The sequence below is a fragment of the Lotus japonicus genome, chromosome 3 (genome assembly GCF_012489685.1).
Source record: "Lotus japonicus ecotype B-129 chromosome 3, LjGifu_v1.2".
Taxonomy (NCBI): Eukaryota; Viridiplantae; Streptophyta; class Magnoliopsida; order Fabales; family Fabaceae; genus Lotus; species Lotus japonicus.
In genome coordinates this window covers 96478887-96491336 of record NC_080043.1, presented here as the reverse complement: position 1 = coordinate 96491336, position 12450 = coordinate 96478887, and the positions used below count along the sequence as shown (strand labels likewise).

Below are 12450 nucleotides of genomic sequence, written 5' to 3'. Positions count from 1 at the left end.
AATGAATTTTGACATTGCTCAGACTTTGTGTCATCATTGTAACTAGTAAGTAGCCCGTGCAATTCACAGGTGCTTTTAATAAGTGTTTTAAATATTTTAATATATATTTAAATTGAAATTTAGTAGGATAATATTTTAAATTTTAGACTAATAGGTTTATTAACGTTAAATTAATGAAGTTAATTTTTATATTTAGTTTTTTGGAAAGTTAATTCATATATGAAAAAATAAAGAAATATTTATTATAATTATAATTATATAAAAAAGATAGTCATACATGAAATATAGTTAATAAAAAATATACAAATTTGAACCACAGCGTAACAAATTTATGCTGCCAATTATTAAGTTACAAATTGGAAGAAGTATGTTTGAGCAATATTAATCAACATTAAAGCATTTCAGGTGGACAATGTGCCTCTCACGGGCAACATAAAAAAAATGTGCCTCTCACGGGGCTTCGCTCAGAATATATACCTCCATGTATTTTCTTTTCAAGAGTTCATATTCAGCCATGTTTCAATACAGTCAGTCATACACAGAGAACATGTGATGACAATCTGAATCTCAAAATTGAAACTAAAACACATTAATTAGTCGGTTTTGATTTAAAGTCTAATAGAATATCTTATGCAATGTTGCTATGTCTGTTCAAATAGATTATCTCTTATATATATGAGTATTCTTTTAATATTATTTTCAAACTTTAAAAATATAATGTACAAATACTAAGTGATACAATTGAATTACATTTATGTTGATTTTACAAGATAAACTCATCTCCAAGTTCACTCCTACAAAGAAAAAATAAATAAATTAAATCACTAATACGTCGTCAAGCCTACCCTGATGAAACTGACTTATCAACTAACAATAGTTAAATCAATTTTCTTTATAAAAGAGAAGAAAATTACCCAAAAAGTATTATCTAGAATCGTTGTTTTCGTCATAGTAAAGGACATGTAAGGGTCTTCGAGCAACTCAGTGGCAGAGATCTAAGCCCCTGGTTGAGCAAGGCACTTCTCAATGAAGGCCTTCACCTCTGAATCCTTTATCCTGCTCAAGGCATGAGGTCTCATTACTGAAGACACCTTGTATACACCTTGTATATATTGACAACACTGTCACACTCACGAGAATCTATAGTGTCATCAAACCAAATGAGAATCACACAATTTTTGTGTAGGCAAGCCTGAATATGAAGAGTGGTTCTTCCCCACAATTGTTGTCAAACCCAACTCTCTGGTCTTCACCTGATACACAATGCATGAAAACAAATCAAATGACATATTGTAAATGACTCAACTAAAACTATAAATTAAAGCTAAACACCTCTAAATTGATTTTATACAAAGACATTTGAGTACTAACAAATGTTTCAAATGCAATCATCAAACCTAAAATCAACCATAAGTTTCTAATCAAGTTCAACAACCACCGATACAACTATTAAAACCATGCACTATTCAAAAAACTAATAAAAGAAACTATTCAAAATCCGGATTCCACATCACAAATGCGTCAAAATCTGACTACAATAATAAGCAACATAGGCATAAATAGAAAAATAAAACCAATTGAGCACCCAAATGCAGTACCTCATAAATTTCAAAGGCATAGCCTATGAAGCACATTTTACAAAGGTCCTTAGCTTTTTTCAAAATTTCTTGGTTAACATTACTATCAATAATCATTAAACTACCCTTGAAATGTTATCCAAGGGCTGACACCACCAAATAAAAACAACCGGTGGATAAGAATTTTTAAAACGAACTATATTAGCCGGGTAACCCCTAATGTGCACCATTTTTAGGGTGGTGTAATTTTACATCACTTTTTTTAACCTGCTATAACAGGTCAATACATCTTTTTTTAAAGAAATTTAATGTATAAAAAATTTTTAATGATACTTTAAAAAAAAAAAAAAACCGGTCAAAGTAAGTGGTCTAAAATTACACCACTTAAAAAGTGGTGCATATTAAGGAAACCATATGTTATATCAATGTGTATAAGTCCATATAAGAGGACCACTTTATCCAACCATATAGAATATAATTAGTGGCTAGTATCACAGAAGATATTTCATGATTTGAAAGGTGTTTTCATCATACATTGTGAAGATAAAATCCAAGCGAAAGAAAATAAGACTAGTGTAATTATGCTTGTAAAGTAAACGTGTATAATTTTTAAAATAAAGTGGTGAAAGATAAGAGATGAGAGAAAAATGTGATCAGATGTAGTCATTATGATAGAGAGATGTAAAATAATAAAGTAAGAAAATGTATGGACAAATGCTATCATAGAATCGGATATATGGACAATATTCATTACTCAAGTCAAGTAAATAAAGAGATAAACATAGATATAGTAATGACTAATTATAATTGGCCTAATAACTTAAGGTCCCATAAAGGGTGTAGCTATAGAAGCTCATTGAGAGTGCAGCCCTCTGCCAGAGATTGACAAGGCCACAGCTAGAGCCACTAGCCAGTAGTTGTAGTTGAAACTTGCAAACTCTACAAGTGGCACCTCAGATTACGTGAAACTTTGTCCATTAGTTTGGTGATCAGGGAAGAAGCGTGCATCTAATAACTTCTGAATGTATCGCATGATTCATGATTGATAGTATAATAATTAGTGTTAGAGGGCCGGTCTCTTGTAACACATTGCACATTATAGAACTTAATATTCTTTGAATCGGAAATATTCACATCTTAATCGGTGTTTCAAAATACAATTTGATTGAGCAATAAAAGCACTTTAAAGCAAAATCTAAATTTGAAAATAGTTACACACAGCAAAAAGCTAATCAAGAAATAATTTATGAATTATATACTTAAGTTTGATCAATCATAGCATCACATATCTGTAATATTAGCACTTAAAATGAGTTTTAAACTTAATCCATAGGTACATAGAATAGTCAAGAGAAAATTGATTTGATTCAAATCTTATAGTATCAAGCAAGACAACGGCAAAAATACTAATGCATAAGAAAAAGAATTCATAGTAAGAAAAAGAATTCATAATTACAAATATTCTAAGTTCAGTTCAGATCTACATATAGAAGAGTATTATGCAACAAACATCTCGGAGAAAAGAGAGAAAAAGGGTTAGTACTTTGGTAAAGAAAGGAACGGTCTCAAAGAGTGGGTAATGCTAACGCAGAAGCAGAGAGAGCAGTGTTAGTGACCTGAAAAGCAAGAAGCAAGTGGTACTATTACAACTCCAACTCAGAAGAATGAATGAATGAAAGAGGATGGGAATATTGTTTCTATTACCTCTCTCTTATTGCACATGGGAGTCTGAACAAGGACCATCGGGAAGCTTGAAGGATCTTCAACGTCACATGCATCTGCTTCAATGGTGGGCTTTAATTTCTCGAAATGAGCAGCAGCAGACCCTGAAGCTGGTCTGGAAATTTATCAAAATTGCATCAGCTGCATTAAGACCCTTTTATATTACATGGATTTCCCAAGATTTCTGCAACAAGAAAAAGAAAAAATAACGTCCTCATAAAATTTATCATCATATATGTAAAATCCACACACATTCTGATATCAGCTCTAGCTATACATCTTATCATGAGATATAGAGCATTCAAGTTGAAAAGATGCACTTGTTTGGTAGTTGTTGAATTAAACTGAATCAGTGGTTGAGAAAGTGAAATGTAAGTAAACCTGACATAGGCACCACCAACCTTCCTTCCCCGTTGGAATCCAGGTAGGGCGTAGCACCACTACAACAATTATCACCTTTAGCAACACTTCAAAATTGTTGGATAAAGTAATAAAAGTGTTGCCTAAACTCAAAATTGAGGGATACACTGCAAGGTGCAGCCTCCCTCATATATATAATACTAGGTTAAGAGTAGTACAACATGTAGTACAAAGTACATAAGGACCTGGCCCATAGACTCTAAATCTAACCCTAGCTCTTAACATAATCCTTAATGCTAAGATACTTCAAGAGATTTAAAAAGAATGTGAGATCAAAAGCCGTCAACATATATCACTGACTTCAATTCATGCTTTAAGTCCTTGTCTTACACCGTGAGGGGCCTTTGTTGAAATGTGCTACTCGAATTCTAAACCAGTACATTATCAATAATTATAAAGCCAGCATAATTGAATAGCAGTATCAAGTGCTCCAAAATCCAACTAGTAAAAACATGGTTGATCCCAGAGGAGCCCATAAGCTGGTAAGCCTTTTAACAGACAGAAGTCAGAACAACACAGACAGAGCAACAAATAACAGTACAACAGCTCTAACATATAGCTTCCAAGGACTAAAAACAAGCAAAATTGGTCCAATACCCGCCTCTAATACACTTAGAAAATTTAATGAGCCAAAAATCATAGACCAGCAGCTTGAGGCATTCCTACATAGAAGAAAGGCACACTCTTGGTTTGTTTAACCATTCACACCGTTCCAAGAATTCGACTAAAATATTTTTCAGTGTTTAGTTAAATTCCCTTTTAAGTTTTAATATCCAAAATTGTCAAATCATGAATCTAAAACAACTAGCTACTGCAATGGTTGACCTTTAATCTGAAACTTGTATGCCATAGTTAGCATGTGTTTATTGTAGTCAAAATATAGTAATCTAATGAAGCACATTAACTTCAATTTGCATCCAAATTTTGTCACTCAATTGATAATACTATGATTGCTTCGTTTACAAAAGTGAAGTGTGATGCTTATCTCTTAATTTATCACAATTCATCATCAATTTCTGCAAAATTTATGGTATTCCAGCTTGTCTGTATCACTTTTACCAGAACCACAACAAAACCTCATCAAAACCAAAATCGCAAGAAACACAAACCCAAGCAATCAGAGAGCAATGATTTCAATAAAACCTAAAATCAAACTAAAATTGTTCCAAACCCTAGAATCAAATTGAAACCATATGAATTGGGAGAGTGAGTGAGTCAGTGATAGAGAGACCAGGAGTACCTCTTGTTCGCGAGAGGAACGGAGTGAACTCACGAGATGGACCTTGTAGCTTCCATGGAGTGCGAGAGAGAAAGAGATACAGACCTTGCGAGCTTCGATGGAGTGCGAGAGAGAAAGAGGAACCCCTGTGAGCTTCGATGGAGATAGAGACGAACCATGCGAGCTTCGATGGAGAGAGAGAGAGACGAACCCTGCGAGCTTCGTCTTCGTCTTCGCGAGCTCTGGTTCTCGATCTAGATTCGAGAGAAACTGCAAGCTTCCAGAGACTTCCCTATTCTTTCCATTTCATCTGATTTTCATTTTGAAAATTGAATGAAAGAGTTTTTTTTTAAGCTTAACTTTTTTCTGACGGTAAGCTTAACTTAACTTTGAGCAACACTCATCAAATGTTAAGCTATGTAATTTACAATATTAACATGCCAAAATTGTTGCTATATAAATTTTAGGGTTAATCCTCTAATTGGTCCCTGTGGTTGTGTGGCTGTCTGAAATTAGTCCCTCCCGTAAAATCTAAGTCCTCGTGTTTGAAAAAGTGTGTGTAGCAGGTCCTCGTCGGAGGGACTAATTTCCACACACTTTCCAAACACGAGGACTTAGATTTTACGGGAGGGACTAATTTCAGACGGCCACACAACCACAGGGACCAATTAGAGGATTAACCCTAAATTTTAAGGGAACAATTGGCCTATGTTAGTATATGAGTATTGTATAAAATACACATTTTATGGCAACACTAACAATTGTTAGCTATTCTATTTTAAGCAACACTTTAGACTTGTTGCTAAAAAATGTGTTGCTAGAGACACAAAATGGTGTAGTGCACCTAGATTTCAACATTAGTAAGAAACTCAGAAACTCAGTCAAGTACATTTGCAAAATGATATGAAGGCACAAATTTAACTAACATCAGAGAAAAAAGTTTAAGCAGAAAAAGAACATATAAGGGAAAATACAAAAGAGAATACCTGCAAGCATTCATTAAATTTAACCATATAAATAAAAAACACTTATAACATAAAATCTAAGATTCTCAATGTCATATTGAGATGAAACTTGTAATCTTTAAATTTAAAACCCCAATGAAACAAAACTTGTGACTAAAACCTTACTCAATTACGTGTTTTGGAGCACGTTTGCTAACTCTGCATTTTACCATCAAGATAGATTTAATTCAATGTTGCTTGAAATAATTAAAACATGAAACAATCTTCACATGTCAGAAATAAAATCAACAAGGATTTAGAACACAAAGACAATTATGGCCATATACTATTATACTAAAAGAGTAAGCTAATAACTGCACTCGCCAGGCAGAAGAATTAGACACCTTATATTCATTAATTTGATATGATATTCATATGCTTACCAATTTAACATCAAAGTTAAAACTGGATAAAGCATACCTCTTGTCTGAAGGACGATATCACATGATTCACATCATCTAAGTATTCTTGCTTTGAGAAAACCTTGACAGCATGCAATATCCTGCACAGATGATGAAATTCACTTCTTAATTTAGAATTCACTTCACCTAGGAATATCTCTTGCTATACCACCTCAAAAGAATCAAACTAAGACAGAAACTAGAATCAGTATTGAAGCATCAAGCTTTTTTCCCCATCTATCATGAGTTAAATTTACAACTACTCATCCATGCTCACTTTTCAAAAACAGAAGAGCCATAAAGGAAGTCTTGTCATTAATCTATCAAATAGGCACAAAGGAAAGAACTGATTTACTTTAATAAGAATTTATCCAATGATAGGCATCGACATGAACTCACGTAAGAGAAGAAGCGAGATCCAGAAAACCGCGATAGCAGCATCGATGTAGACCTAGCTTGAGAGATAGCAAAGATCTGACATTGAGAAGCCAAGACATGAAAAGCCTTGGTGGTCCTCCATATTCAATTAGTGAACCTGAGCAATCACATTTGAATATCACAAATCGATTGCTAGAGGGGGGAAAAGCCTTGGCGGTCTTCCATATTCAATATCCTAAATAATTTCCAGTTTTGACAGTTTAAATCAGTTATGAACTAAAAGCAAGGCACATCAAGGAATCATACATAAGTGCATTAAGTAACTCAACATCAAACAGCATAGCATAACATTTTCACTCAATCATTTACTTTTCTCTATCATCATGCCAGGCTAGTATTAGAAAATAAGACATCACACATAAATTGACTTTTGATGCATCAAAATCACAATCTATCAAATCTGAAAAAAAGAAAAGCCAGAGGTGATGGCGCAAGAAAGAAACATACCTCAAAAACAGAGTATGTACACACCATCTCCCACCACCCTTTGGCATTCTGTTTTTAGTAGCACGAAATCCTCTCCTTTCTTGTTCTCGCTAGCCTGGCCATGCACAACTACCATCTCCGGTTCTCAGTGTTGGTGGCTGATTTCTTTTCAGTGTCGTTGAAACCACGTTGTGGGCTCCCATGAAAGCTTTTAGATTGCAATTCTGACAGAGCTGAATGACTTGCAAAAGTTGGAGCGGGTTAAATTGAAAAAATGTTGCTATCTCTTTGATTGTATTGGTGTATCATTTCTTGAGATTTTAGTTCTACTAATATAAGGGGCGGCGGTGGCTCACCGGGGCTCCGGCCCCTTGCAACTTCTCGATTTTTACCATGGGACTAGGTAATTTATCATTTGGCCCCTGTAATATATTATATATAAATAGGAAAAATTTACTATGCACAAGTAAAAACTTGTGCATAGTTACACCAAGCCCTTTTGACCTATTATAGCAGGTTTTTTAAAAAAAATCAAAAAACATATTTTCTTAATTAAATATTTTTTAATTCGAATTAATCTGTTCCTCTTCTTTCCCCCTAAGCTCTTCCATCATCATCAGTTCATCACGACTTCTTCAATTTTTTCAGTGTCTGTCTATTTTTTTCCACTACAGGGGAAGCTTCGAGTAAGAGGGGAAGGAATCGAGAAAGGGATAAGATTCATTACGCAGGAACAAGAGCACCCTCACAGAAACGAAGATGAAAAAAACACCATCCTCCACCCCCGATCAGAACCAACTCGCCGCCAAACCTTGACCAGAACCACCGTGCGTGGCTGTTCCAGGTAGGTGTTGACAGGATGATGACCATGGTGTCGGTGGGGATGTTGCCGATTTGTCTGTTCACCTGTAACCTAGCCCCAAATTTTTATCTTCTCATGAAAGTTCAGAGCTTTGAGGGGATGGTCGAGCATAATCGGAATCGGCCCAAGGGCTATTTTCATCTGGGTTCATTGATGTTTGTTGCTCATATCCCAATCGAACCTACTGCTACCGGATCCATGTATATTGCATCTGAATCTGATCTAACCCAGTTTTCATCCACACGCAGCACAGGCTCAGATCCCGGCCAAACCACTAGCGATCTGAAGGAACCATCACCACCTGCTAAACCTGCTACCATAGGTCAAAAGGCACTTGTGTAACCTTACACAAGCTTCTATTTGTGTATGCTAAATTCCTCCATATAAATATGGAGGTAAAATAATAGATTTCTTGTCCGGAATTCTTGTACTTGTCGTGTGTTCGAATCCTAGCTTCTCATTTTTTTAATTCGACTTTTTTGAAAAAAGTTTAGAAAACAAAAATGTCTTCAATAGGGTTTGAATCTCTGACAAGAGAGTCTTTATCATGTTGATTAACCACTAAACTAGCACAATTATGATACATATAATACGATTTCTAATATTTATAAATGTAATTAATACCTCATTGAATATGAAACGACAAACAAATATGTTGAATTATTATTTATTTAGACTTTTAGTTTCGACAAACTTATAAATTGGTTAACATCTCTTATATTCAAATTAATTATGCTTGATATAATGAAGTTTGATAAAAAAAAAAGGATAAAAGGTTAAATTTGTGTATGATAATCATATCAGAAGTTAAAAAAATGAATGTCGTTAAGATAAAATAAAGTAAAATCAAAATAAATTACTAAAATGTTCATTAGTTACGTTTTCATAGTCATAACATATTTAATTACGTTTACATTTTGCTCCCTTAACATACTAAATGAAAAATGTGATTTGTATCAAAATATACTCTTTATTTGTGAGGTAAAAATATTATTTATTATTTTAAGTCATAGTAAATTTGGATAAACAATAGAAAGTCAATGAACCAAAATTGTGGTGGATAAAAACAACTTTACTTTATTTTTGTCCATTATAGTTTTTTAGCGTGTTTCTAAATATACGTATATAAATACTTTGTTTGATCTAATTGGTCCCCTGGTGTCAAAATCCTGGCTACGCCCCTAAATATAAGTGTCGCTGGGAAACCGTTTAATATCTATCGAAGCACCATTGAAAAAAATAAAATCCTTATTGGTTTGATTTAGAGAACAAATTTTTATCTAAATTTAGTAAAAAGGACATGCATAAATACACTCTTTCCAAATAATTCATTTCTACTCGGTTTTTTTAAAGAATTTCTACTCAAAGTTAATTGGATTGAGTATGTGTATTTGTAGTGTATATAATAATATAAACAAATACCGAAATAATACAATGGGTATTTATATTTGCTAATGACCAAATTTTAACATATTCAAATGTAAAATTTTAACTAGTATATAGTGCGATGAGGTACAAGGAGAATGCTTCCAAGTAAATAAAATATTTCTGTCCTCAATTCACATTCAGATCTTAACAACAAACACTCAATGAAATTTTTGTAGTTAGTTAGTTACTTTAAAAAAACATATGAAACTAGTATATAATTTAGTGGCACTTTTAACAATAAACATATGCATAATAACTTAGTGCATAGTGACTGGGTATTAAAGTTTACTACAGCAATTTACAAGAAAATAAGAAATCAGCAGCTAAAAGTAACGCTACCAACTATAATACATAGTTCATAAACAGAAATAAAGGATCAACCTCTGATAGTGAGTACAGCTTTGAGATGGAGAACACCGTTAATGAAAAAAGGATAATCCTCAGCCATGAATTCACTCCATGGAACCCCAAACAAGTTACGACCGGCACGCGTCCCCCCAGTAAATGTTTTATGGGTTTTATACTGCCTAAGAAACTCCTCCTTTGCTGGCCTAGACCTTGCAGCAAATTCATAGTCCACAACAATACTTCCTAAACACTTACTCCTCATTCCCACACCCATCGCAAAGTGATGGGAAGGGTTATTGTTGTCCCTGCTGCACTCTCCAAATAGAAAAAACATTTGTCCACCCAAATGGAATTCTTGAGACTTCACACGGCCAAATGGAAACAAAGTGGCAATCTCATCTCGCTTCAAATCCATGTACACCACACATTGTTCCCGGGGAAGTTCAAATTCTACCACCTTAACAGGACGCCACTTATACGCCCTCTCCACAAACCCACAGTTCAAAGAAGCATCAGCTCCAAGTGATTGTTGAGCCTCTGCCTTGAAAAATAAGGCTTCACGTACGAGCTTAGATGCAAGTCTAAAGTCAATACAGGTTAAAACCTTCTCAAGCTTTTGGCAAGTCATATAAGGGAAGCGAATTAAACGTGCAAGCCGTGTACCCAGAACTTCCATCCTTTCATACAGACTATTGTAATGTTGTCTAGCCCACTTTAATACAAAGTCATATACAACATCTTCTGATCCAACTTGAAGATCATCACTAGCCAAAATTGCCTCAATTCCAGAAAGAGGCAAGGCCATAGCCTCTTTCTTGGACCTGGTCATATTATTAGAGAATGGATAATTAGAATCAATAATGGCATTGAAAACAAATTTTTTTTTTCCAAAAGACACTTCGTGGAATGCCATAATGGAAAAAAAAAAAAAAACTTAGTGGACCAAGTACCACACATCAGCCCCTTCTTTGAATCTATGGCTTGTTCCTCATTAAATACCACTTGATAGAAGAGAAAAACCATAAAAGATTTGTAGTACTAGAATTTAAGATAATGTTACTGAAATTAAATAAAATGGAAATACTTGCTTGGTTATATCCTTGTATCGGCAAACAAGATACTGTTTTGCAACATCAATGAGTGGTTGGACTGCATCAGTCGTTAAGATGGTATGCGGAAGGTCAAGGTAAAGCAATGCAGAGTCAAGTGTCATGGGCAAATTTTGCAATAACTGGCTACAGTATCTCACGCATGAAGTAACTTCAAATTTATCAGCTATAAGCAGTTCCACCAAAGCAGGTGCAGGTGGTGCAGCAATATTCAAGGTATTACTGTACATAAATTTCAGTAGATCCATGAGAACAACTTCTTCTGTAATGGAAAAGAAAATGACATTCAGGTGACTAAAATTAGTTCTTCCCAAAAATAAAATAAGCTGTCCTGTAAATAATCGATAAAACTCATGCTTGGCATTTCTCATCATGGTGAAATGGATGAATGCGAAAACTTAAAAAAAAAATATCGATAAAACTCATGCTTCCATGAATCTATTGGCCGTGCCTGTGACAATACAAAAAATGGAAAGACTAATAGAAAGTTTTGGGCTCCGGATGAATGCGAAAACTTAAAAGGACAAATATTGATAAGTTTAGGATACAAATTAAAAGTTACCAGATGCATTAATCCTGAGGGTGACATCTCTCTGCTCTGAGTCACTCATCCCATAAAACAAGAGCTGCAAAAAAAAAAAACAATAAAAAATGCTACACAAACATATTTCTTTCAGCAGAACTATACATATTAGGCAGAGACTATTTGTACCACCTCTCTTTACTATTCACACCATCCCCTTTTTTTATAATTCCAAAAATACCCCCCAAATAGAAAACATACAAAACAGTAAAAAAAAAATACTCTCACTATCTCAGCTTCTTCCTTCTTCCTCTTCCACTCTCACCTTCCCCCATCCCTATTTCATCTTCTAAATCAATATATCACACACTTTGAAGCTCCAAATTAGTGTAGAAGATAAGTGGGTGAGATCAAGAGAAGATTAGAAGCTCAAAATAGGTGAGATTTTGGGATTTTTACGGGTTTTTCGCGTAAATCTGGGTTGAATATGTGGGTTCTGGTTCGTTTCGCCACTTAAAATGCGGACGTTTAAATGCTACCGCTATTTTAGTAGCGGTAACTTCCGCTATCTTAGTAGCGGTAACTACCGCTATCTTAGTAGCGGAAGTTACCGCTATCTTAGTAGCGGAAGTTACCGCTACTAAAATAGCTGTAACGTCCGCTATCAAGGTAGCTGTAACTTCCGCTATTAAGATAGCGGAAGTTACTGTAGTTTAAATTACGATTTTTGTTGCAGTTTCTAGTTTTAGTGTTTGACTTGGTGAAGTTTGTTGTCTATTAGGAGCATTATGGCAGCTGGAACTTCTGAGGTTAATAATGAACATGATGGCACAATTGTTGTTAGGGTGGATCTCACAAAGGCTTTTACTACTGATCAAGTAAGTATTAAAATTGTTTATCTTACATGGTTACGTTTATGTGATGAGATAATGATTTATAAATTTTGTATGTGCAGGCTTTTGCATCTCCCGCT

At 34.5% G+C, this 12450-nt stretch overlaps 1 protein-coding gene and 1 long non-coding RNA gene across 4 annotated transcripts; both read right to left on the bottom strand.

Annotated features, from left to right (window-relative positions):
• Positions 1–2987: 2987 nt before the first annotated feature.
• LOC130747899 (uncharacterized) lies at positions 2988–5322 on the bottom strand. 3 transcript variants are annotated; one of them, XR_009022547.1, is made up of 4 exons: positions 4960–5312; positions 3681–3739; positions 3282–3483; positions 2988–3193 (listed from the first exon to the last, which is right to left on the bottom strand). It is a non-coding gene; the product is annotated as an uncharacterized LOC130747899 (long non-coding RNA). The 3 variants fall into 3 exon arrangements; XR_009022548.1 differs by having other exon boundaries at positions 3282–3739; positions 4960–5322; XR_009022546.1 differs by lacking the exon at positions 3681–3739 and having other exon boundaries at positions 4960–5301.
• Positions 5323–9873: 4551 nt separating this feature from the next.
• Positions 9874–12038, bottom strand: LOC130743086 (BTB/POZ domain-containing protein At2g46260-like). Its single transcript, XM_057595204.1, has 3 exons — positions 11517–12038; positions 10934–11216; positions 9874–10666 (listed from the first exon to the last, which is right to left on the bottom strand). Exons 1-3 carry the CDS (start codon positions 11563–11565, stop codon positions 9874–9876), a joined length of 1125 nt encoding a protein of 374 aa, XP_057451187.1. The 5' UTR covers positions 11566–12038.
• Between the last annotated feature and the right edge of the window lie 412 nt (positions 12039–12450).